This window comes from Larimichthys crocea, chromosome X (assembly GCF_000972845.2).
Source record: "Larimichthys crocea isolate SSNF chromosome X, L_crocea_2.0, whole genome shotgun sequence".
NCBI lineage: Eukaryota > Metazoa > Chordata > Actinopteri > Sciaenidae > Larimichthys > Larimichthys crocea.
The window spans coordinates 6583040-6610449 of record NC_040020.1 but is presented as its reverse complement, the minus strand read 5'-3'; the positions used below and the strand labels follow the sequence as shown (position 1 = coordinate 6610449).

Below are 27410 nucleotides of genomic sequence, written 5' to 3'. Positions count from 1 at the left end.
CCAAACAACTACTACTGCCGAGGACCTCAAGGCACACACATGACCCCGTGTAGCCCAAAGATAGAAAATTCCATAACAGAGTGGGGTAGAATAAGTACAAGTACATAATAAAAGCACCTAAAGTACAGTACAAATACATGTAAGAAAACATACTACAAACTACTACAAGACATTATACTGTAGGCAACTATCAAAGAAAGCCTGAGGTGCATGTTATCTTTACTGAAAGTAGAACTGAAGCTAATTTTATTGCATTTAAAGTCATGTTGTGGACTGACTGCACAGCAGGCATTTTGGTCATAGCAGGAAACTCACAGCTGTATAAATGATAGCTGCATTCTTCTTAGCTGGTTCACTGTCACTGTTCCTGTTGTCACCTTGTGACAAGTTAAAATCTCTGCTTTGTAAACAGTTCATTGTCACAGAATGCTGTGTGCGGATATATATATATATATATATATATATATATATATGATTGTATTTGGGTGGAAGATTCATAAACTTAATTATAATGAGCTCTGTGACAACAAGGAATGTTAACAGTCAGTCCATTGGGGCTCTGGGCATGAGCCAGGTAGAGGACCTGGACAGGTGACCCCGGCGGTGTCGCGCGCCGCAGAGGCGCCCGAGCGAGTTGCAACGGTCACGAGCGTTCTTCTTGGGTTTTACGTGCACGCGAGATTAGGCAGCCCGGTCGGTGAGAGTGAGGACACCGGGATAACGAGCAACACACTCGGCCATTAGTCCTGTTGAGTCTTCGGGGAAGATGTCTGTGATGATGATGATGGTGATGAAGAGTCCGGACCGAGAAACCAGGAGCTAACGGCTGCTTAGAACGTCGACCGTTGGATGTTAAGTTTAAAAGTTCCCCGTCGCTGTCTCTGAGCTGCGCGGATTAAAACCACCGGGAGGGACAGGTGTCCTCTCACCTCAGCTGCCGCCTCTCCATCCCCAGCTACACTGTGCTACGACCCCGGGCGGGGAGGGGGGGCTCCGGAGTTTTCTACTTGTCTACTCTGTTTTGTTTTTGTTGTTGTTCAAAGCTGGACTTTTTCTAAACGCGATGTTGTGGACAAAGTGGCTGGTCCTGCTTCTCTGCTGGGGGGCGACAGGCGGCGAGCAGCAGGCGGATGACAGGGAGAGGGACGGGTTCCCGGCTGATGTCCGGGCGGACTCCCGCACACAGCGGTCTCCTCCACCGGTGGAGCCGTTGGATTTTGGGTTTGTACCGGCGGCGGTTTATGATACCCACGCCTACTACGAGCCAGGGGCTGTGGGGATCCTCTTCCACATGGTCCATGCTTTTCTCTACGTTGTTCAGCCGAACACATTTCCCAAAGGTGAGATTATGTCACCCCCCCACCACCTCTACATCCATGCTCTCCTTTTTTTTAATCTCCTTCCTCACACACAAGGACACAGGAAAACTGTCAGGGATTTATTTTTTCTTCTAGATAGAATTGATCCTGCATAAACACATAAATCAAATTCCTATTAAATAAATAAATGTAAAATTGAGTGTGTGTGCGTGTGCGCATGTCCATAACAGGTGTTACACTAAATTCTGTGACCCATCAGATTCAGTGACCTGATTAGTGACAATATAATGTTTTTAGATTCCTACTAACACAAATTTATGACCTCAAACTATTTAAAATAGGGTGATGATTAGGATAAAAATTATTTTTTTTTGTAGTATACATATATACATGTGGAAAAGTGACAAAAAAGTACAAATAATGGTGTGAAGCATGGATGAAATCGCATGTTATAAATTACAAACTGACAAAAAAAGAACAAATAGGATTGAACCTTTGCGGTATACTCTAATACTGCTCAATAATAATCCTTGTCCAGTACTGATGTCATTATCCGTTTTGGGTAGTAGCTGCAATATGCAGCTACTACCCAAAATGTCTATCTGTAAAGCATTAATACCTCACCTGTCAGTATTTGGTTACGCCATCAGTCTTTTATCTAAATCTTAAATGATGGGAGCTGGAGACCCACTCAAGAAGACCCAAGATAAAACTGAGGGGGTAACAACTGGTTATTAAAGGCATAATAAACACAGTAATGAGCACAAATATCAGAAAATGTTTGTTTTTTTCCCCCTTCAAATTAATCAATCTGAGAAACACTCTTTGGATATAAACTGCTCAGAGTTTACATCCACAACCGATGTTCAGGGGGTCATAAATAGACTTTGCTTTGGTTTAAGGGTCGTAAAGGTTGGAAACCCACTGGCCTAGCTGTCTTTGTCAGGTCACAAACTCTGACTGACCTGTTGTACGTCATAAACCAAACAACAAACACATTGAAAACCTCAACGAGATGGCTGCGGCAGGGATTATTCGCACACTGCTGCTGTGTCTGTATTCTCTCTATGAATGTAAAACTCTACCATATCATGGCTGACTTTATGCATGTCACTCCCTCAAGTGGATGTGCGCAGAGGACCTGCACAATAACTGATTGTGTGTGTGTGTGTGCGTGTGTGTGTGTGTGAGTCCATAAACCAACGTTACAAGCAGATTAATGAGATCAATAACTCATAAGCGATCCTCTCTGGGCACATGCTTTATCATTATCGAGGTGATTAAAAGGTGATGAGGTGTGAGACCTCATCAATCCATACATAGTGAATGTGACTTTCTTATCCCCCCTCCTGGTGTAGCACAGTAACCCATTGATGGCTATAAAGAGCTACAACCAACTTAAATTGGTTTGTTTGTGTGTGCTATATGTACAGCTATGAGTGGTCACGTTGGAGGAGTTGCAATAGGATCGAGTGTTAGTGTTAAGATGCTGCCATTTTGGTGTCCAGGGTTAGAGCTGCTGGCTAGGTAATCAATTAGCAGATCTGCGATTAGAGGAGGCTTTCTCAGTCACCTGCATCACTGCATAATACCTTAATCCACTGGACCATATGCTGCTACTGCCAGGGACTTTCCAGTATGATTCATTGTCACACACATGAACAGGTAGAGACCACCTGGTTGTCACGTCCCTCACTCCCACATGACATACAGTATCATATATATGCATTTTGCTTATACACATCAAACACATGTTCATACCTAAAGTTAAGTTTTACACTTATAGCTGCATTACCGAAGAGGATGAGGTTTGGCTGGTTCAGCTCACCATGACGCTACCTAAACGAACACTACACCTAATCAAAGTTAGCAACAACGACAGAGTCATGGTACAGACGTCAGTTCAGTTTGAAAGCTTAGATTAAGTGATGAAAAGGCAGCTCAAGGACCATCTTTAGGAAACCTTAAAGATTTGTCTGTGAATCTAAAAACTAAAAGGGTTGTGAAGGTTTATCGAACAGCCTGAACATGTTTGTTCAGTTTAAACTGGCAGGACAATGCCTGATAGTATGCGCAGTGTTTGAGACATATTAAATACTAAATTAATAAATTCTTAGTTTAACATTTGTCATTACACTACTCATAATAGCTTTGGACAAATACTATAACTCAGGGTCACATTGTGTGGAGGCTGTTTGCTAAAGTAACTTCAAACTGCTTACGATTCATGTATTGCCTGTAGTACAGGACTGGTTGCAATGGTTTACTCACTGGTATGACTTGGTAAGTGTAGTCTTTTAGAAAAAATATTCAGTTGCCATATTGATGATCTGTTCATCCTGATGAAGAAATTAATACTTTTAGTGTTTTTCTGAGATCACTTATTGATCCAGAAATTGTTTGTGACACATTTTAGGTGTCGTATACTGTCTGTATATTATTAAAATAATAAAGTCCTTCATTGTATAGCATTAACCAGCACAGGAAACAGGTCTTGGACATATTGTAGGCTAGCACAGAAGATAATGCATATTTATTATTTACCGTTACAACAGTTCAAATAGTGCTCTGTCTAATATAAAAAGGTCTTTACTCACCATTTATATGGCCACAGCTACATACATATTTCACAAGCCACTTTTATAAGTGTAGTATTTCTGAAATTTATTTTTTAAAGCTTATAATACTTTCATAACACTTTGGCAGTTTCTTTAAATATTTATACGTGCATATACGTACGTGTATGTGCAGATTGTTTCTCCTGCAAGTTTCCATCCTATAATAAATAATTCGTGCCTATTGATGTTTTCCGTGTTCTTTGTGTTAAAATATTGCAAACTGGCACCCAACAGAATTTTTTCCCTGAGATAAATCTTGCTAAATTATCCTAGTTAGCGCCAAACAAACAATGTTTAACAACGTACATTAAGCTGTACAAAAAGGGCTGCTGAGCAAGCATAAAGTGGGAACATTCCAGTATAAACACAATTAGTTGATTAAACAAATATCACCTCTACTATGGTTTTACTCTTGGGAAAAAAAATGGACAGATTTTTGCCAAATAAAGATTTGTGTGTGATACATCTCATCTTATATCCGTATACTTTTAGAAAGTGCAGATATTTTCTTGGTGGTACAGTATATTATGTTCATACTAGTCTTGTATGGTTCCCATAGTGCTGCTATAATGTCCATGTCCTGAAGTTTGGGTTACGTTGCACGTGTTGCAGAGATGACGAAGGTTGGCTCAGGTGGAGTTGATAAACTGGAATTGATGTTAAGAAGACAGAGGAAAGGTTCCTTGGTTTTATCACATCAATTGAATTGTAGTTTATTAATCTCACAATTATCTATTTAATAATGGGGCAAAATATCCACAAATATGCAAGTACGTCCCTTTTTACAAATCTGTGTTTGTTTTTACAGTGAATAAACATTTTGGACTCTCCCCTGTGCGAGGAGGCAGTGTCTTATCCCTCTGCTACACACAGGATAGATTAGAGGATTAGCATCCACAGGGCTAATGCTAACACTGCAGCTACCACTACTACAGATGGCATTGTCACACACACACACACACACACACACACACACACAAATGTCCAAGCACATACGGACATGCACACACACATACTGAAAGTGGGTCATGATCCTGGCATTTGTCTGTTTGCTTCAATTATTGTGATTGGTGGTAGGCAGACTGTTTATCGGGAACCAAATGTCTTAAATCAGATCACACCCCAATGGATCTCAAATGTGTTGTCTGTTCAGGAAAAAGTCTGGTTTACCATGTGCTGATGCTTTAAATCTGATGAGAGGAAGAGCACTGAGTGTTTGTGTAACACTGATTACACCTGCCATTCATCTTTAATGCACTTTTAACTTATGTGTATTCATTAAGAAATTAAGTATTTGCAAGCAAGGACGTCTCAACATTATTTTCTTAAGGCTTTAGACTGGAACAAGAGACACGTTTATTAATTTATAAGCCAATTGAAAGACAACAGTTTTTTTATGGTCAATTAATTGTTTTCGCCTGTACTGTACTTGTACTGCTACAATGACAAATAAAACCTTCATCCAATCCAATCCAATGAGGATAAGCGGTTACAGATAATGAATGGAGGGATTTGTTTTCAACTGTATTATTTTAGAATGATGAAAACAATGATATTGTTTATTAAGTAATGTTTAAGCAAAAAAAACAAGAATAAACTGCTTCCTGCCTTTCAAATATTTGCTGATGTTCTTAGTCTTATAATTTTACTATTTTCTGATATTTTATAGACCAATCACTCAATGAATCAAGGAACTCATGGGCAAATTCATTCAATCAATAATGAAACTAACTGTTGCTGTCTAGTGCAAAATGGGGAAAAAGATATTCCACATAATCCTCTTAGTTGGTTTGCTGCAGCTCACACTGGGCTGTGTAACTTTCTTTAGCTTCTGGCACCTTGAAAATACATACTGGACTTACAGCCTTGTGTAATACTGAGAAAATCATACCGTACAGTTAGTAGTATTTAAAGTAAAGAGCTACATAACTGTGCCTTGAAAAACCTGGCATTACTTGTGTTGTAACACCTTTTGAACTGCAGCCACAACATAATTTCTATTAACGTTGGGGCTTGTAATAAAGGAGTAAGCCCTGTCTCTTTTAAATTCAAACTCACTTTGTCAACCCATTGTTAAACCAGTTAAGACTATATCTGTCTGTATGTTGCTTCATGGTAACCTAAAAGTAGTGGTTCATCTGGGGATCAGGACCCCTCCATGGAGTCACATAATAAATCTGTGGGGTCACAAAAAGGTTAACTGCATAGGAATAAAAAAAAAAATCTATCTATCTATCTATCTATCTATCTATCTATCTATCTACAAATGTTTGTTGTTGTTAGCGTAAGTGGTTCTGAGAGTGTTACTTTAAATGAGGCTTATAATGTAGAAAAAGTAAAAAGTAGAGTATATTGGGTTGCGTAAGGCTTTGTCCACACCTTCCAGTAATCTCTCAGAGCAGGTCAGCGTAGAGGATTGTGCTAGGCTATATTTACACATAACAGTAAGAGGGTCGTAGATTGACTTATATATCACAGCAGATAACTAGCAGCAGTGTTTGATGGAATCTTTTAGTCTTATAATAACTTTTATGGACCCGTGAATCCAATATTTGATCCATATTAATTAAAGTAAAACAGGAAAAGGTCTAAGTGGTGTTTCTTTATAGGCCTGATTATAAAAACAGCGATGCACGCACACAAAATGTTTATAAAACGTATGTGTATGTGCAGACACATTACTTCAACTTGGGCAGTGGTCTCTTCATCCTTTCCGGTCTAATTCTGATGGTTGTTAACCCCACCCCCTCTTCCTTTCGTTTGGAGTATCTACCTCTTATACTGGGTCACTGAGCTAAGCTGTCTAAGCTTAACTGTCTTGGGTGGCTAATGCTAACTAAGTAGCTGAGCAACAGCAGGTGGTATCAGATGTGCTCATATGCTGCATCTGCAGAGTTAACAAATATAGATAAAGTCTCTTTTATGTTTTTACTTTCACAAAATACCAAAAAATGTAAATGCAAACTGAAAACATCACCTGATCCAGAGGCAACTGGTTGGCAACCAGTCATCCAACAAAAGAAATCTTATTAAACACCAAGAAAACATTGGTTGGTATAGTGTGCTCACGAAGCAAACTGTTGTTTTGATGATAGTAAATAAACAGAAAAGGCTCAAATAATTAGTTGATTAATTGAATGTGAGTATTTGTTGATTTTTGCTGTCATAAGTCACTGATTACTGACATTTTATTGACAAAAAGGTTAATTGATTAATCAGGAGAATGATTGGCAGATTACAGAAACAGTACTTTAATTAATGTCATTTAAATTTTAAAAGTGAGAGGACAGAAAGCTTTCAGTTACATGTGTTTTCTCACCTCACCTGGGGGTCAGCAGGTGTGCAAGCAGAAGGCAGACCAGAGAGAGAGAGAGAGAGAGAGAGAGAGAGAGAAAGAGAGAAAGAGAGAGTGTGTGTGTGTCAGCTGTGTCAGCATCTACATGCTAAACCAGCCTCCATCTGCTTGTCGCGCACAGTGGCTCCTCCTTTATCAATCTGAGAAGACTTGCTATATGACCATATTCAAACATTCAAAAAAAGTACCTTAAAATCGTACAGTACGTTTCTTTCAGCTGTAGATTTACACACACTCATTTGTATGTAACATGTTTTATTTGTTATGGTGATGCAGTGGTTAGCACTGTCACCTCACAGCATGAAGGTTCCGAGTTTAAACCCCACAGCTGGCTGGTGCCTTTCTGTGTGGAGTCTGCATGTTCTCCCCGTGTCTGCGTGGGTTCTCTTCAGGTGCTCCAGCTTCCTCCCACAGTCCACATACATGCACTTAGGTAATAGGTTAAGTGGTGACAATTGGTAAATTACCCAGCAGTGTGAACGTGAGCGTGACTGGTTGTTGTCTCTACGTGCACTGCGATGAACTGGCAGCCTGTCCAGGATATACTCCACCTCTCGCCCAGTGTCAGCTGGGATCTGCTCCAGACCTTCTGTGACCCTGATGACAATAAGCTGTCACAGATAATACAGGAAATGGATGCTGTCAAATACACAGATATGTAAGCATGTGTGTGTGTGTGTGTGTGTGAAACAATCAGTGTTGTTTACCTGCTGACTAACAGCGTGGGGTGAGTCACCATGCAGGTAGGCTTAGTGTTGGTTGACCTATATAAACAGACAGACAGACAGCTGGACTGAACTGCAGTCCTCACTGGCTTTTCAGCTTCCGGAAAACACACAGCTGTTAGATACATGAGGAAATATTTTCACACTACTGTGCTTGGAAATAAAAAAATAATAATCAGCATAATCTGTGCTGTCTGCTAATGAACAGATAAATGGATTTTACACCCTAGTGCCTGTAAAACACTGTTGTACAAGTGATTATATTTCTGTGGATTGAAAGACTGACCTATCTGTTCTGTTTTTTGTTTTGTTTTTTCAGATCTGATTGTTAAAGTTATTCAACAGAACATGGGGGGAATCAAAATAGAAGAATGGAGAAAGGTATGTTTGATTTAAGTGATAATTAAGATTAATTTAAAAGTGACCATGCAATGTTTTGTTTTCATCCAATAGTGATAAATATATTTGTTGATTCAAAATGTGATGAAAGATTATGTTCTTGTTGTTTTGATTTCATTCAGACAGCATAGACTCTGATTTAGAGAGTTCCCTTTTTGTTATTTTGTAACAGCATCTGCTCAGACTTTGTTCTCTTATAGTTCACCTCACCTCCTAATTAATCGGAATAACTTTATTCTTACCAAAAACATCTGGTTTATATTACTTCCTTTTACCATACGAGGTGGGACGTAACACAAACTGAAAAAATACACCTTCTAAGTGTAGAAAACGTAACACAAACTGAAAAAATACACCTTCTAAGTGTAGAAATTTTCTTGTTTATTACGTTTTATGGCCTTAGAATGTGTGTCATTGAAAAAAAACAGAAAGAAGAAAACAGATATATGAAATATAATATGTAAAACCTCTAGTTTCTCAAAACGTACTGATACTGTGATGTTAACAAGATGTTTGGGATGGTTTTAATTGAACTTTTTATCACTAATTTAACATTTTTTAATTTCCTTCCTTAAATCTTGTTGTTGTTGTCACATTCCTCTTTAGAAACATTTGCTGCCTCCTAATCTTTTGGCTGTCACACTGACCATATTGTGGTTTCTTTGTTTGTGTTTTTTTTGTGTGCATGCGTCGGTGTGCACGTGCCGCGGGTGCATGGGTTACAGCCAGAAAATGTGGTGCTGTTATTACAGGTAAACTCCTCATAGCAGTGTGCTGAAATCTCACATATTACTACAATGTCTCAAAAATGACTGTGTATGATTGAATGAATTGTGTCCTCCTGCAGTGGATCTACTACGAGGCGGGCTTCCTCATATGTTCGACCATCGGTATCATGGTCGTGATCCTCACACCCATCATAGGCATATGTTTCTGTATGTGTCGATGCTGTGAGAACTGCGGAGGGGAGATGCACCAGAGACAGAGAAAGAACGCAGACTGTCAGAGAGGTTTCTACACCGCCTCGCTCATCGCCACCTCTATCTTCATCATGTGAGTTGTCATTATCTCTGTTCCACCTTGTTCATCATCACTATGATGAATATTTTTTGTGTTTATGAAAAATTACAGTATTTGTGTGAATCTGTTGTCACTAATTTTATTACCTAAAAGACTCACAGTGGACATTAAAGCAAAGATCAAGAGGTGCCCAGGTAGCCCACCACGTAGTTCACTCAGTAGTTCAAAATAGAAGTTCAAAAAGCCCTAAAAGTAATCTTTAAAAAAAAAGATCAGAATTGATGTACTAGAAATATTGTCTTTTTAATGCCACACATCCACACACTTCCTTGTCAGAACCTGGTGCTGCTTACATAACTCACAATGCTACTTGACCACTGAATGTTTAAGCTGTAGCTGATGACCCTGAGCTGCTGGCCTCAAGCAACGATGAGGAGCAAGCTACAGGCGTCTGTCAAGCTCTTTTTTTAACTCCAATATCCTCAATTTTTTATTTTTTATTTTTTTCAAACTTGTAGTCTTCAGCTGCACCTGACGTGCCGTTGCTTGAGGCAATTTGCACTTCAGATTTTGCATTCTGGAGCCACAAAAGATTTACAATACAGTATTTTACATACAACATCCTTACATACATACATCCTTTTTAACCACATCTGCTCACACACAGACAGGAACATGCGTGCAGTTGTACCTGCTGTGGAGGAGACAGGTGCTGGGTCAGAGAAATACGATCTGAACTGTGCAGGACAGTTAGGTGTTACTGATATCACTTGGCTGACTGTGAGAGGCCTCTCTGTCTGAATGAGCGCTTTCACATCACAAACATACTGTACCTGCTCACACACACACACACACACACACACACACACGCACGCATGCACATGCACATGCACATGCACATATACGTACATAAAGAACTTTGTGGCCATTTGGGAATGTGAAGAAATGATCTCATCACAGATTCATGATTCTTTTATAATATCTTGCACAGAAGGTTTGTTCCTTTTCTCCTCATAGTGACATACAGTCAGATCTTTACTTCAGACTCAGCAGAGCGAAAGAGATCAGTTATCTGGGAGATTAATTAAACACCTTAAAAACATTCAAAGTAATATGGTTCTTGCCATTTAGTTCAGGAGTGACACTGAACACTGAGAATGTCACTCAGGATCTTGGCAGACTTCATTACAGTGAATTGTCACAGCATTATTCATCCTGCTTCCTTACTGTAACTACAGTAGGTTTGCAGTATATAACATATAACATATATAACACTAAATGCACAGAATTTCTTAGACAAACTTGAGGTAAAACCAGGTTAAAGTCATTATCTATTACCATATATTTTCCTTGTTAAATCTTTACCAATCACAGATTAGGTGAATCAGACAGACAGATGCCGTACAAAAGAATTTTGAGTTTGCAGGGAAGTGAGATGGATTTTCCAAAACATGCAGGTTTCTTTGTTTTTTTTTACATTATGCAACTGTCAACATTTGATTCGAACACGTGAGTGTTTGTAATCAATTCATTAATCTGGATTAGAGACAGACAGGCAGATTAAATTGTTCCTGTGTCACATTTTAAGATTTAAGCCGGAGCTGTAATAAAAAATGTGAATCACATGCCGCAGAAATATCTCTTAATGCAGCCATGGTGCCCTCTGCTGGTGAGCTCTGGTCACTGTATTTCTTTATTTTGCTGATCCTGTAAATGTGTGTATGTTTCAGAGTGGGAGTATTAATTGCCTATGCTGCGAATCATAATGTTAGCGCCCAGATTAAGAGCACGCGGCGGTTCATCAACACCAATATGAGAGACTTGAAGACATTTGCCAATAACACTCCTGCGGTAAGACACACACACATGCACATATACCCATGCAAAAGACATATTTTTTATGCCGCTCTAATGTGAAATGTGTATTTCCTGTTGCAGCAAATTGAATACCTGACAGCCCAGTACACCACAGCAAAGAACAAAGTCCTGTCAGAACTCGACAGTAGGTTGAACTCAGACTGTTTACATAAAAGTATTTGTCTAAGTCTCTCACCTTGTTTGCCTGTGGTTCTCTATGTTTACTTATAAAATGGAAAACTGTCATTAAACTGTGTGATCTTTCCTGACAGACATTGGACCTTTGCTGGGTGGACGGATCCAGAGTCAGCTAGAGAAAGAGGTGGTCCCTTCACTGGACACTGCGCTGCGTATGGCAGGAGGTAACACATATTATCATAGAGTTTAATGTGACCTCCTGTTCAAGTAAAATGGCTAAGACATCATATGACAACATGGCATTGATGCTGCTAAGCTGAGCTGAAACAATATCTCCCATTTCCGTGGTCAAACAAGACTTCATTGTTTCATTTCAAATACAAAATAATACTTTTATCATGTTGAATGTGACAATAAACTACATTTGTAAGGCACTCCTTATTTTCCTGAACTGAAAATTAAATTGCAACATATATCTAATTGTTATCTTTGTGAATATTTGCCACACTTATCGGGTGATGCTGCATGATTTCTTTTTACATGCTCTCTTGTGGTTTTATTACTGCAGCGTCCCCATGTGTCTTTTAGGGTATTTCATCACCATTTTTAACTTCTAACTTTTCCTTTTATTTATTCCAACATTTTATTTTATCTAAAGGGAAAGTTGAGAATGCAATCAAAGGTAATTACAGCTGATCTGGGTTCAGTGTTTCAGTGCTTGTGACCTGCTGTCAGTGGATTTAAATATTAGAGATACTAACCCTGGACCATTGTTGTATCTTGTGTAAAGTCTTGTTCATCTGTGATTGGTGTATTTCATGTTATTGTTCATCATTTAGTTTGGTCTGTGGTGTTTGTGTGAATTGTGAATGTATATTAATATATATCCGAAGAGGCTTACCAGTTTGAGAACACAAAACAGTTCAGTTTCATCCTCTCTCTCTTTCTTGTAGCCATGCGGGAGACCAAAGAAGCCCTAGAGAACATCAGCTCCTCCTTGGAGGTTCTTCAGGAGGGAACGGGGAAACTTCAGGCTAATCTAGCGGCGGAGCGTGCCTCTCTGTCCAACACCCTGTCAGACCCTGCCTGCACTAATGGAGCTGTGTCTCACACATGTAACACCATCCGCTCCACGCTATCCCAGCTGGGAATCAACGCTGACTTCTCCAAGGTACAAGGAACTAAAGATTGCCTGACGCATTCGAAACCTGAAGACCTGAAAATGAATGGAAACAAACATTTTAATATCTCTGTATTTACTCTTTCTGTCTGTCAGCTCCATGATGTCAATCATGCTTTGGACAATGTCAATACTGTCCTGAGAACAGACCTCAGCAATATAGTACAAAAGGTTAGTCAATGTCTGTAGCTCATCATATTCTTACGAAACACATTGATTCAAACATCGATATCTTAATCATATGTTCTCTCTTACTTTGCACCTCTAGGGTTACTCATCCTTTAACGACACACCGAGATTAGTCAAAGAACAAACCAAAAACATTGTCACAGGTACAAAAGTGTGTATGTTGTGTTAAGTTTCACTTACAAATCAAGATGTTCTCCCCTTCTCCTTACAAAGTCAGACTGTAGTATTTTACTTTCACATATTTTCTTCTCTTACTTTCACTGCATACTTTCAATGATGAAACTACAGCTCTACCTCGTAAGTCACGCCTTCTCCCCTTTTCTCAATTTCACCTCCAAGTTGACAGGCCATTTAGTGGTTATAGAATAAAATGTTCTAATGCATGTTGCTTTCTGATTTGTCTTGTTTTTTTTTTGTTCGTAGGAGTGAAAGGCATGCTGGATAAGATTGGCACAGAGATCAACGGCTTTTCCAAAATGTTCCCAGTGGAAGCTTCTCTGGCCAATTTCACCATTTTCCTCAACCAAGGACAGAAAAAAATGGAGTCTTATTACCCGCAGATAGACCAAATGGATTTCTACAGGTTTGTGCACGTGTCTTTGTATTTATCAGAAATCTGTCACATTATGGAGACTTACTTCCCATCTGGGGTGCAAGAATTTGGAAAACAATGTGACAAAGCTAAACATGTCTTGTAATGACGAACAAAAAGAAAGAAAAGAAAAGAAAAAAATGATCACCCGAATCTTCATGGAGCTTCATCACGAATTTCAACTTACAAGTTTAGCCGTCTGTTCCACAGCTTAACTGTTTTAGCTCAGCAAAAAAAGCTAAAAAAAAAACAACTGTTCCCCACCTGCTCAGTATCAAATAGCAGACAGATACAGTCAGTGACTACCTGGTGAATATAGTGGAGTATTTAGGAGCTTAAGAGCCAGATGTTTTCCCTCAGGAGATGGCGGAGAGCAAAAACAGAGTTTAAAAAGATTGTATATTGGACTTCATTCACCAGATGGCCAGATACATGACATCAAATGGAAGCTAGATTTACTCTGTAATTTCTGGATGTTTGTAACTATTTGCTAGCAAGTTTTCACATTTTGTTTCTGCTGCCTCCCCATTGGCTACAGTAATTTTATGTGTTTGTGTGTGTGTCTCTGTGCTGCAGGTGGATCGGCTGTGTCACAGCGCTCTGCATAGTCATCCTGGTCCTGGCCTTCAACATCCTAGGACTCATGTGCGGGACCTGTGGCTACGATAAGCAAGCTACACCAACAACCCGAGGCTGCCTATCAAACACCGGAGGCAACCTGTTAATGGCGTATGTTACTAACACAGTTCTAAACTATATAATAAATAGGCAGTGGTTTCTCTCTCTCTTGTAGCAGACGTTTTGACTTGTAATACAGGTGTAACTTATAACAATAAAATTAGCTGCAAGCCATTTATGAGTGTCAGTTCCAGGGCCTTGTCATTGTGCATGCTGTCTCACTACTACTTTTCTCTGGTACACCTGAATGGTATTAAGCCATAATCAATGCTGTCAAACACATCTGTGATTTTCTTGCTCAAGTCAGAATGTCTACTGATGTGTTACTGTAGCTTACTGTACATACGATAATGAGTGAAATATTAGACAGTCAGTGACAAGTCTTTACACAATAAAGACAGTAACGTGTAAATTGTTTGGTAAAACTTAACTTGAATTCTCGGAAGTTGATGCTCAGCTAATTTCAGGTAGATGTTGAACATTTGTTTCATGTCCCTACAGACAATCTAAGCATGTGCTTGAATAATATCGCTAGATTTTATTTCATACATTAATGAATAACACCTGACATCCAATAACAGCAATGCAGATAACTGATCTTTCTGTGTGATTGTGTTTCCCACTCCTTGCCTCTTGCTCTTTCAGCGGGGTGGGATTCTCTTTCATCTTTTCCTGGGTGCTGATGGGAATCGTAACTGCCTTGTTTCTTGTCGGTGGCAATGTGGAGAAGCTGGTGTGTGAACCGCTTGCAAACAGACAGCTGTTCAAGGTACCGAACACAAACTCGCTTCCTTCCTGAATCGTCTTATTTTCACTCTCCTCTCTTCTCGCTTCACTCTGTGTTTACCTTGGAGAGAGTTTTATCTGGGATCTTCTTACGTAACGGACAACACTGTGGCTCTGTGCTGATGAATATGCATGTGTGTGTGTGTGTGTGTGTGTGTGTGTGTGTGTGTGTGTGTGTGTGTGTGTGTGTGTGTGTGCAGATCATAGACACACCATTCCTGGTTCATCCTGCCAAGAAGAACTTCCTTCCTGGGATGCTGTTTCAGAATCCGAACATTGACTTGACTTTGGGAAGCATGTACAGGTAACATGACAGCAGCTAATACTGTACATACTGTATATACTGTACATGTACAGAAATATGTTAATAAGCTGCATTCCCATCTTTAAAGACAAGAAAACTAAAATAAAGAGTCATACAAAAACATGTTTACGCTGGAGAAGTTTCAGTGTGTGACCATGCTGTATTTGTCTTGTAGGGAGTGCTATGAGAACAACGGTCTGTACCATGCTCTGCAGCTGGAGGCCATGTTCAACATCAACTCCTTCCTCAACAAAACTGTGGTGAGTGTCAGTTTTCCTATGTTATTATGAATTATTATGAATGTCATCCTTTTAACCTGTGAGTTTATGTGCATGTTTCATGACAGTACAACAACGATCTGGCCAAAGTGCTTGAGAGCGTGAACGTCGACCTCCAGGGCATCACACTGCTGGAGCAGGCCGGCAGAGACAACCTCATTAACTTCGCCAATACAGGAGTGGGACAGATCAATTTTGAAGCCTACCTGACTGAGGTGTGTGTGTGTGTCTGTGTGTGTGCAGTACTGTGGTGACAAAAAGGGGTTCCCCACAAGTGAAACATGATGGATTGAAACCTGCTTTTTAATTAAAGTTTTTAGACTAACCCTCCACAAATGAATTTAAGAATGACACAACAGTGTTGTTCTCTTTTTCTGACTGTCACTCCTAAATATCAGTGTTATATATGTATGTGTTTTCAGATGTAATTTGTGTTAATTCAGATTACACATAAAAATTGAAACAACTGAACTTATCCCAGACTGAAGCCTCAATAAAACCAGGATTGAAGCTGAAATCTGCGCAAACTAAAATAATCTGAAACTGTATCGTCGTTGCTTCATGAGTGAAAGTCTTTGTTTTATTGTTGCAGGTAAATAAGGGAGTCACTCTCGTGGATCTCCTGTCATTCTCTACTGACCTGGAGGCTGAGGCCGACCAACTGGTGAGTTTCATGTTTATCATACCAACAAATTACAGCAACAATGATTAAAGAAACATGGTACACACAATGTTATACACATAGCTTTGAATTACTGTAATTGAGGGTTTTATGGACAACTGTGTACTACTTGAAATAAACTATGATGAGTTTTTGTCACCTGCAGGAATCTGTAATATTCCATTTACCTGCAACTTCAGCTTATGCTGCTAACGCTCTGCTTATTTCTGCTTTTCTTAAACCAACAAGTCAAGATATACAGTCAGACAGCCACTCTGGAAAATTATTTTGCTTTAAGCTCAGTGATCGGGCTTGTTGGTCTGAACAAGCTGCCCATTCACCCTGAACACACACACACACTCACACACACACACACACATTTATGGCACATGCATAGCACATAGTACAGGAAGCGTGCCATTTAAAGGCACATGGGACATGTCACAGTGGGATTAGTGTATGTATGTATTCCTAAGGAAGGAAAGAATAATAAATCATTGAGCTAACAATCATTACCTTATTACCTCTGGTCTTTGTGTGTGTGTCTTTGTTTACAGCCACGTGGTGCTCTGGAGAATGCACTGAAAGGACACGCCAGCAGTATCAGACAGATTCACAGAGAACAGGTGGTTGCCATGGAGCAAGCAATGGTAATCACGTCTCCCACATACATTAAATACCTACACCCCATACATATGCACAAGCAAATACACAGATGCTCTCCTATGTTCAAAAACACCCCTCTGAACATGCAGTGTATTACTTAAAGAGACTCAACTACATAATCACAGGAACAGGAGCAAACAGCATTTTGTCTTGTGATTTACTCAGATTCAATTTAACAGCTATTATATTAGAAAATATGCATCAAAATAATGTAAATTATTTCTAATTTCTTGCAAACTAGACAGAAGATTTCAGCAAAATATACAATATGTCATAAAAGTCCAATTTAAAGATACACCAGTTTAAAGACATTTACAGATTAAGTTTAAGACTAAACAGCACTGATTTTAAGTTACATCATTTTAATAAACGTGTCTTTGTTAGCTGCTACCTTTAAGTTTCCTTCTGTTCTCGTTTTCTTCCTGAAACGGTGACAGAAATATGTCAGGGCACGGGTAAGCCACTGTCGATACACAGCAGTGTGTTTGTGTTTGTCGTAGCAGTGCCGTTAATGTTGTGACAGCGTTGCCGTGATTGGGTAGTTGTTGTAATGTATTGTAATGAGTATTTAGACGTACAATGATGCTTTGCTGGGTTAACAGTTTGTCTTCTCATACAGAGTACCCTGAGCCAGAGTGTCAAGCAACTGCAGAGGATGTCCACCGATCTGCCGGTGAGGAAAGAAACACAAACACTACAACAGTGCTGATACATTGTTCCACACCGAACAGCTTCCTACATTAAATAACATCATGAAAAACTTGCTGACTTCTATATGTGCTCTGAGCAACTTGATTCAATCAGCACAGAAAAGAAATAAATAAAAGAAATAATAATAAACTGTATTACTGATGTGATGTGTATTATCACACTTTACCAACCAACCTCTGCAGAAAACCTCCAAGTAACTTCTATATTGTTACCTAAACCACAATAAACAGCAAACTGTCAATTATTATCTCAGAAGTATAAATTCATTTCTTTGTCTCTTTCTTTTAGGTCAAGGTCACGAACATCCTGAGTGCTATCGATGCAGCAGAGTACCTCATCACTCATAACGCCTCTCATGTGGTGAAACAGGTAAAGGGATTACAGCAAACAGAAATATACATGCAAGAACAGCAAGAACTACCTGTGCACGTCTGTAAACCTGTGGACACGTCATCTTTCTTTTTATTTTTTGCCACATTAGTTTCTTTAATCTGCTCAGTCAGGTGATATTGGACGGCATATTGATCTTAAAACACATTTTCATTGGTTTGTCTGTTCCATATTCTCTGACACATCAAACAACATTCTGAGTGAGACAGAACTACAATGGCAACCTTAAGATTTACTCGTTGGGCTATTGAGCTTACTCAGAATTTGATCTATCTAACCCTCAACAGACTGCAGTCACACATTTACTAACATGTTTTCTTCTTTGTTGGTGTTTAGGAAACAAAAGCCTACAGCCAGAGCTTGGTGGGATACTTCAAACAGTACACAGATTGGGTTAGAAACTCGGTGAGTGTACTACATAAATTCATAAATGGGTTCATAATTTACAGTAAAGATATCAGTGGAAGGGGAGAGTGTAACTGTAAGAGGCAAACCACTCCCAGAGAAAGGCTTAGGTGGGTTAGTGTTAAGGTTAGCCCTGACCCCCACAGCACAGACACTACCGAATGATCTTAGAAATATTATAGAGCATATGCATCCCCTCTCTCTCTCTCTCTCCTCTGAATTTCTCGTCTATCTCTCCAGCTGTCACTATCAAATAAAGCAAAAAAAAGGAAGAGAAATATTATAGAACTATGTAGTATAGAAATACCACAGACAGCTACTAGTTCAGCACCACAAACAGCGCCATGGGTTTATCAATACACAGTACAGTTCAAACCTCAGTCATATAAAGGATCAATGAGTCGGGCAGAATAGACTAACATTTCCTGTATCTGTTCAACCAACCAGTATCTTTATCCATATCAGTACTTAGAATTGCTGTGGCTTAAACCAAATGTGTGCTAAGAAGAGAACTATTGACAGAGGTTTTATTATAAAAGATGCTACATTTATTGTTATTAGAAAACACATATTAACACACTTACAGATAAAATATACATTATCTGTACCAGATACTCTTCAAGCCGAGTGCTCACTCAAGAGAGAGGAGGGATGGCAGGTTAACAAAGGGTGCTGCATTTTAGTACTTTTGGTAACAACATGGATGGCATCCCCCCTCATACTCCCTCAAATCACCCATTGATAAAAAGTAATTAGTAATTAGTAATTAAACTGCACTTTTTTAGAAGGTCTCTGATAATTAGATTATTTTAATAGTGCAAAGGATACTTTGTGTCTGTAATAATCAGTCAGCAAGGAACTGAAATGTCTATCAGTGAATTAACGTTCAACTCCTTCAAACTGGTTATACATTTGACATAGTTCATACACACAGTACACTGCAATACTGCAATACTTTGGGTTTTTTGGTATACAGTTTATCAGTTTATACAGTATGTGTGTATATTTTGTCCCACAGTTGACTGCAGAGGTTGCCCAGTGTAAACCCATCAGTAACATCGTGGACAGCATGGAAATAGTAGGATGCAGCTTCATAATCGATTCAGTGGTAAGAAAGCAAGTGTGTGTGTGTATGTGCTGATTCATTTCACAGCTGTATGTACAGTACATGTTCACCACGTCTTTCCAACTAGAAATATAAACGTCTCTTTGACAGTTGAGGGAGCTCTGGGTTTTTTTGGCGATGAAGACCGTGGAGTCATTCGGCCACACGTATGAGAACAGTATGTTCTCTCCAACACACGCTCCCCCACACTGAGATGAGACACAGTCTGTTTTGAGGCAGGGCGGGGAGTTACACACACATAGATATATCACTGTTTTCAGTCTGGCCCTGAGGAGTTGTAAAGTTTCATATTTACATATCAGCTATATATCACGCAGGTTAGTTTGTGAGAGTTTAATGTGAGCTCAAACAAGCCACAAACTGTAGGTCAATAACAACAACAACAGAGGTTTTATATGTCGCCTATGTCTGCATGTGTGTGAGCGCTTATGTGTTTGTATTATTATGTTCTGTCCTATTTATGCCTGGTGTGCATTTCATGTGCATCTGTGTGTATGTGCCTTTCTGTAAGACTATTTTCATCATTCATCATCAGCATCCAAATGTGCTGCACTTACATTTTGCACTGTACAACCACCCATTTTTTCTACTTTACTTTACTACAGATCATACCTGTCTTACTGCACCACATTTATCTGACAACTGTAGTTACTTCACTGATTTTACATGCAAAAGATGATGAGTTAATAAATCATGATGCAGTTGTAGCCGGTGGAAAAGATTAAACCAGAATTATCAGGTTCTCTTAGGAGCCCAACATGTGTGAATACCATCATAGACACAGGTAAGGTTAACACATTTGTTTTTTTCTCAAATGAAGAATAATGATATAAAGAAACGGTTATGTTCCAGTTAAGGGTTTTGGGATTGTAACATGAGTCCACACTAGTTTAAACAGTCTAAGCAGTTTATTTATGCTACAGAAACACAAATGAATACACAAAATATTCCCCCAAAAAAGTAACAAATAGACAATTACTAAATCCTAACTTCCTAAACTAACAAAAACAGGAGAAAGTGTATCAAAAAAAAGGCTCTCACTCCTACTGCTTTAATACTAACGGTGACTACAAGTATAATGTGACAGTCTATGGTGACTATATACACAAAGGTGAAACAGGCTACTCTTAATCAGCAAAGAGTACGAGGACCAAGCTACACTCACAGCCAAGTCCTTCTGTCTCTGGCAGGAAACGGATGTTAAACAGACCACACCAGTCAGATGTAGTCGATCAGCTGGGGCTTCTCACCTATACAAAGATTGTCACAACATGAACAGGAGGTCATACTCTGGCAGAAAAACAGAAACATTAAGACAGACAGCTAGCCGTAACAAAATAAAATATACATACAAGCACAAATAAATATATCTTTCTTCAAGTATACAGTGCTATGACTACTTTACAAAATCAATGACTTTCTAATCGATTTTTAAATGATTAGTGTTGAACTTAACAGGACGTATCAAAGGTTAACCAAATATAGGTGTGACAGATTTCCTGTAAACGTGTTTTCCAGAACACATTCTGGTTCGGTCTGGGAGGCTGCTGCATCCTTCTGATCCCCAGTATGATCTTCTCTGTCAAACTGGCCAAGTATTACAGAAGGATGGACACAGAGGACGTCTTTGAAGAGTGAGTACAAACACACACAGACATTTTTGTTGGTTTTACTTCTAGTTTTTCTAAATCTTTTCTGTAGATCAAAATCAGATTAATTTATCCTCTTCTCTCCTTTTCTCCGTCATTATTTGTTTTTCGTGGTCACTCTCCCTACAGCTCCTCTTACCCGTGGCTTGTCGCACTTTGATGTTTGTCCGCTATAAACACTTCCTTTCGTCCTCTTCCTCGTGTCCACTCCCTGTTTGGTATGGGACACTTTACAGTATGGGATCTCTTCACATCTTTCTTACTTTCCCCATAAGAAAATCACAAGCACAGTCTTTCCTTCTTTGCATGGATCTTCATTTCATCGTCTCCTCCTCTCTTTCGAATATTTCCATCGCTCTCCGAGGATCACTCCATCTTTGTTGCTTTCAGCTGAATCTTCCGTTCTCTTTCTCACCTGTCCACCCTCGCTCTTGTGTTGCAGTGTGGGTAGTACAGATAATCATGGTGAAATGGTGTGTGATATCCACGGAGACCTCGCCGTGGTCAGGTACGAGCAGTATCTCTGCTTGCTTGCATGCCACGGTCTTAATTGGTGGAGGGATATTTTAGACTGAGAGTCAGTGAAACATTTACTACAGATAAGTTTATAAAGGATTCCCCATATGTATGTGTGTGTGTGTGTGTGTGTGTGTGTACATGTAGCTCTCCCTATGACACTCTGACCCTGTTCCCTCGGGCCTCTGCACCCCCGAGCTACACCGACTGGTGACCCAGAGGAACTCGTCGATGAGGTACTGATTGTTGCGCAGAACTTTCCACTAACCCTCATCTAACATCAACAAACCATCTGGGAACCACCATCCATTTAATCATCATCAGTCTGACTTCACGCAGGAGATTTTTATCATGACTTCTGCTTTGCTTCTTCATCCTTCATCCATCACCGTCATCTCTTTAAATCGACGATGTCCATTCAAATACCAGAACTCAGAGTTGGTTTAAGCTGAAGACTGAAGACTTTTTACACCTCTGACACTGTCATGTGTCCTGCATCCAAGATACGTTGTAGATACAACTGACTGATTTTTGTATTTGGCATAAAGGAGACATCCTCTTGGGAGAACAGGCATGTTTTGCACAGTGTGCTGTATTTCTGTAGGAAATGTAGCTTCTAAATAAATGTATTAAAATTAACAATAAATATCAGTTTTATTGCAGCAGCAGAATAGAGTTAGAGTTTGCCGTCTAGGCTCCAAATATCTTAAACCAACCAGCTCACTCGAGGCCGGTGCTCCCTCACTCTCAATTGCTGTCTATGTCTCTTTCTCTCTCTCAAACCATCAGACACAATACAAAGGAAACTTCTTCGTGTCACTATTTTGCAGCATAAATTGTAAGTCAGACTTATATTAAGAAGCTGGTACATGAAAAAAAACAAAACCAGAACACAACAGGTAGAGTGGCAGAGTTCAGTCCATGAATCCACCAGGATAGTCTCAGTTTCAGAGACATATGACAGCAAACACAAAGGCAGGAAGTAAAGTAACTCATGAGGAGAGGGGCGAATTACAAAATAATACAGAAAACCTTAAACTATAAACTCAAACCAGGACATGGGAAAAAGTCATTAATTGGTTTCATTTTTGTGTTTTTTTTCAGTGCACAAGATGGCTGGAACTGATATTTCCCTCATGGTGAGCGCTCTTCATCCTCACTCAGGCATAAAGTGTTTCTTGTTTGTGTGACAGTTACAGTGATGTCCTGACATGTCCTCTCTGTCCTGTAGGGTCACTGGACTTTCCAGCTTTTCTCTTCAGATCTTGTAACACTTCCAAGAACCAAAGGGACAAACAATGTGTGTGTGTGATGAGGGTGTCCCTTCTCTCCCCAGTACCCCTTCAAGCCATTTGGCAAGGACCTCTGATGCCAGCCAACTGTAATTTATCAAGTGTTCTCTCATGCACACCAGCATCCAGTCACAACAGTACCACATCAATCCTTCTAGTGTCCCACATTGTACACAATCAACTATCAGAGCCCAGCATAGCTAGTTTTACCCGTAGAGAATACATGTTTGTACTTACAGTATCAGTTTTAACACGGTGACACAAGTGTACATTTTCTACACTTTCAAAACCTTTGAAAGTTTTATATATTTTTGTTAATGTTTGTTTTATAACATGTATGTAGTTATTTTTGTAGCACTAGCTCTTTTCTTTGTTTTATTTTTCTTTATTCTTTTCTAATATTTGTAACGTAGCTTGCATCATTTTGGCTCAACACACGTCGCATTGACCGGGAAATAAAAGAATAGTTCAACCTTATGGTGAATACGCTCATTTTCCTTTTTGCTGAGAGTTAAAAGAGAAACTACTTGTGTGTCTTTTTGTTAAATACCAGCAGCTCACCCCTTCAAATTATATTAATGCTTAAAGTTATGCATATTTAACAGCGTGGCTGCTCTGTTTGACAGGTAGATGCTGTTACAGGTGGCTTGTTTGACAACCACGGCATCATTTAGTCACTTCAGCTTCAACAATAGTTCAGGTCTATGCCAACTTTTTAGATTAACCAAGAGGCCGAAGCTAACTGGCTGTAGCTCTGAGCAAAAAAAAAAAAAAAAAAAAAAAAAGTTTGTATTTCCCAAAATGGTGAACTATTCCTTCAAACACTGAAAGAGGACATTTATCTAAATCATTAAAATCCTTGAGACATTTTTTTGCCATCTTGTGGTTTGAGAATAAAACTACCAGAAGCCTTTGTGGGGTTAGAGGCCTGGTTGAGGAACATACACACACACAAATTACTTTTTGTGGTGTGCAAATCTGTGAATAAAAACTTAAGTCCAATAAGTGTCTGCTTTGTTTTTCCTCCATAAACATCAACTGAACTGAGCAAACTGCATTTCTGAGGGTTATACGGGTCGTAAATGATCTTTTAAGTGTGCTTTCATGCTCCTTTACATAAGCTCAAAGCCACAGGTAGGGCTGAAAATGAACACATTTGGTGATATAAGCAAAGCAAATGTGCAGACATCCACTCCCGGTAGCAGCAGCTTGGACAGCCGTCTTGCCAAAATACACAAGAACGCAGAGAACATTCATGTAACATATGCAGAGCTGAATACTTGCACACACAGCAGCTGAAAAGGTTCAGATCTGTGTGTTGGGGGGGATTGACAGTGATGAGGGGGGTTTGGCGTGGTTCAGGTGGCGTGACGCTGGTGCATCCTATCAGAAGAGGACTACACTAATTTAATTTAGAAAAACATCTGTTCCAGACAACACACTGTACACACCCTTCACGTTGACTTTGAATTCCCAGTGTCGCTCACAGGGGAACTTTCTCTCTTCCTCTACCAGATTGATGGCTATAAAAACTAAACTTCCTGAATGTGCCGAGGGCATGCGTGCATTTGTACACACATGTGACTCTGTACACAGCAGCAGGCTCTACATACACAATCTCCTTCCGCTCTGTGTTCAGTCCGCTCGGTTCATATGGAATATTTAAGTCTCTCTAAAGGCAGCGTCTGTTTTTCTGTTTAGTCTCATAAACTCAATGTAGAGTGTGGTCAGGCCTGCTTGAACTCAAAACCTGCATACCAAATTGGCCAGTGGAATGATACAAGGCACTGCCATAGTACAGTATGTACTTAAACTATGAGGCTTTCTTTAGCCCGTGCTCTATTCTGAGATTTCAGTGCTTTTTATTTTTAACCACCAATTGAAGTGTCTCACTTTTCACTTTATGTTCTTGACGGCCCCCAATGATTACAGTTTATTTTCTTTTTGTTTCCTTTGAATAAATAGTTTGACATTGTATATAAGTACTTATTTACCTTTATTGCCCAGAGTTAGATCATATCTGTGTAGTTAATATTAAACTACACGCAGCAGGCGGTAAAATAACTAAACATAAAGACAGGAAGGAGGAGGAGCACACCATATTTTTTTTAATCCTCACAAAAGGTCATAAAGTCCCCATGTTAAAATGTCCAACTTCTCCGCAGACATAAACATGTTTACAGCCTGGTACAAAAAACTGTTTTGGTCTCTATAGCTAATTTTCTCATTCTTGACAACTGTACTGAGTCTGAATTTTTTTGTCAACTTACCCATTCAAATTATATAAAGGCTTAATGTTATGCATAATAGCACCCAGGTGTCAATTAACCCACCCCAGCTCCACCAATGATCCATGTCTGTGCCGTTTTTTGGTTTAGCCGGGAGAAGAAAGAGGCAGAGTGAAAGAGAGACTAGCCTGGAAGTGATGATCTCTCTCTAAAAAAGTAAATATATATAAATTAGCTAATGTTGGTTAAGCTGTGGAATTGTCATTAGGTAACATTAATCACAATTCGCTTCACAAGACAAGACCAATTGCTGCAGAAGCAGAAAAACTTGTATTGTTTGGGAAATTCAAAGTTTCTTGTAATTTTGACTTCTGATTTATAAGAGGATGATTGTTTTATTTCTTTGTGAACTTAAAACAGAGTACTGCATTATGTTTGTGTTGTTATGTAACAAAAATACAACAATCTGTGTGTGCAGCTCTGTTGGTAGATCATCTTAAGATGAACATGATGAGGTTCTTATTATTACAGTGTCAGAGATCAACTTTAAATACTCAGCAAATAACTTTATGCTGCCATTTGGCTCTGGACCTCCTCCTCTGGACCTCCTCCTCCTCTCCCCCCTCATCAATGGTCAAAGAACCTCCTATGTGGGATTGTATAATATCTCGCAACTCTTTTACAATATTTGGTTTCATGTGCGTCCTTCAGCCTTCCTTACTCCCCCAACTTTGGCTCCCACAGACTCATTGACCTCCTCCCTCAGTTTATGTTCTCCCCCTCCTTCCATCATCTAGCCCATCACTTTTTTAGTTTTGAACATACTATAAAAGCCTCATGTGGTCGCCGTGTATGTGTACGTGTGGTTGGGTGGAGGGGCTGTAGGAGGAGTTTGAGTGCTCCAGCTCACCTGAATAATACCTTCTTTGTGAGCTGAGGACTTATAAAGTCACGTTCAGATGCTTTCCACCCTTGCACACCTTAACCCTCTGTGCGGACACAGCAACCTCATCCATACATCACTAACCTACCTAACACAGCCATGAGATCCAGGATGAAGATGTTGCTGTTGTTCTTGGCAGCAGCTGTTTGTGTGTCAAACGCTCAGACCAACAACAGCAGCAATGACAATAAGCAACAGCAGCAGCAGCAGCAGCAGCAACGCAGCATCTGGGATGAGCCCATCCGATTCAGCACCAAGACCAAAGATTCCTGTACCATGGTGGTGTCCGGAGCCGGGGACTATACACGCCTGCGTGTCTCCTGCAAAGGTCAGAGCCAAGGCCAGACCCTAGGACGCTCCTACTACTGCGACTTCCAGGGTAAACCCAACCTGTGCCGCGCCTACAACCTCAACCCTCGCCACTACTTCACCCAGATGATGTGGGACATGAGGAAGCTGAGCCACGCCTGCCAGGGACAAAAAATCTACCGCCCATCCATGTGCAAGAAATACCCAGACGATGCCCAGATGACCTTCCTGGCCTCCTGGCCAAAAACCACCACACCAAAACCCTCCAAGCCCATCCAGGAGCCACGTAAACCAGTGGTCCCAGCTCAGACCAAGCCAGTCACTACTCCTAAACCAGTCAAGCTCCAGCCACAGCCCGTTAAGCCCCAGCCAGGCAAGGTCCCCCAGGTCAAGAAAACTACATCAAAGCCTAAAACCACTACTCGTCCCACAGAGCAGCCCGACTCCAAAGCATCCCGCATTGCCTCCGAGTACTGCTGGAAGAGCTTCCACGGCGTCTGCACCTACTTCATCAGCTGGTTCCAAAACTGAGACGATAGTGCTGACACAGGTGAGAGAAAAGACAAGTTAATTATTTGTGCTTGAGCTGGTTAAACTGAGAGCCAGAAATCATCAGTGGTAGTAGAGGTGAACACCTGTAGATTAAACACAGATATTTTAAGACACACTGTCAGTGAAATCAGCTCCAAATTGAAGTCTGTCTAACTTCTGGAGCTCTTTGTCCCATTGCAAGCTGCAAATTTGCAAGAGGAACCAACTGTATCTTCAATTAATTACAACTATTTTGTTGTTTCAGGTTGGAGACACCAGCGCTGAATCCAGTCAGAACTCTCCCAGTCTATCTTTGACCTCTTCAGGGAGCTTCTGAAGTCATTTCATCGCCATGCGAGGTCCGACTCCCCGCACTGCACCATCTTACGGGCTGAGCCAAAATCACTCGACCTACACCTGTGTACGGTTAGCGGATGACTGCTTGTGCTATCATGTAGTGTACACGTCTTTGTTTAAATCTGTAAAACACACAGCAAATATGGCAGGCATGTGATTCTGTTTGTATATGATGTAAAATTCCCTCC

At 40.0% G+C, this 27410-nt stretch overlaps 2 protein-coding genes across 7 annotated transcripts; both read left to right on the top strand.

The window, feature by feature from the left end:
* Positions 1–569: 569 nt before the first annotated feature.
* Positions 570–23873, top strand: prom1b (prominin 1 b). Of its 6 annotated transcripts, XM_010749802.3 has the most exons (29): positions 570–1340; positions 8337–8398; positions 9142–9168; positions 9264–9469; positions 11167–11287; positions 11375–11438; positions 11566–11655; positions 12090–12113; positions 12385–12602; positions 12708–12782; positions 12880–12943; positions 13089–13097; positions 13224–13383; positions 13969–14121; positions 14716–14839; positions 15057–15160; positions 15336–15420; positions 15507–15653; positions 16031–16102; positions 16657–16749; positions 17385–17438; positions 17765–17845; positions 18203–18271; positions 19290–19379; positions 20916–21031; positions 21489–21554; positions 21710–21798; positions 22667–22701; positions 22794–23873. In XM_010749802.3, exons 1-27 carry the CDS (start codon positions 1064–1066, stop codon positions 21774–21776), a joined length of 2718 nt encoding a protein of 905 aa, XP_010748104.2. In that variant the 5' UTR covers positions 570–1063; the 3' UTR covers positions 21777–21798; positions 22667–22701; positions 22794–23873. The 6 variants fall into 6 exon arrangements, with proteins under 6 accessions (XP_010748104.2, XP_027139535.1, XP_010748106.2 ...); XM_010749804.3 differs by lacking the exon at positions 13089–13097 and having other exon boundaries at positions 572–1340; XM_027283733.1 differs by lacking the exon at positions 21489–21554 and having other exon boundaries at positions 572–1340.
* A 2236-nt stretch (positions 23874–26109) lies between these two features.
* fgfbp2b (fibroblast growth factor binding protein 2b) lies at positions 26110–27410 on the top strand. The gene is made up of 2 exons (XM_010749811.3): positions 26110–26884; positions 27131–27410. The coding sequence occupies exon 1, from the start codon at positions 26125–26127 to the stop codon at positions 26863–26865; it is 741 nt and encodes a 246-aa protein (XP_010748113.3). The 5' UTR covers positions 26110–26124; the 3' UTR covers positions 26866–26884; positions 27131–27410.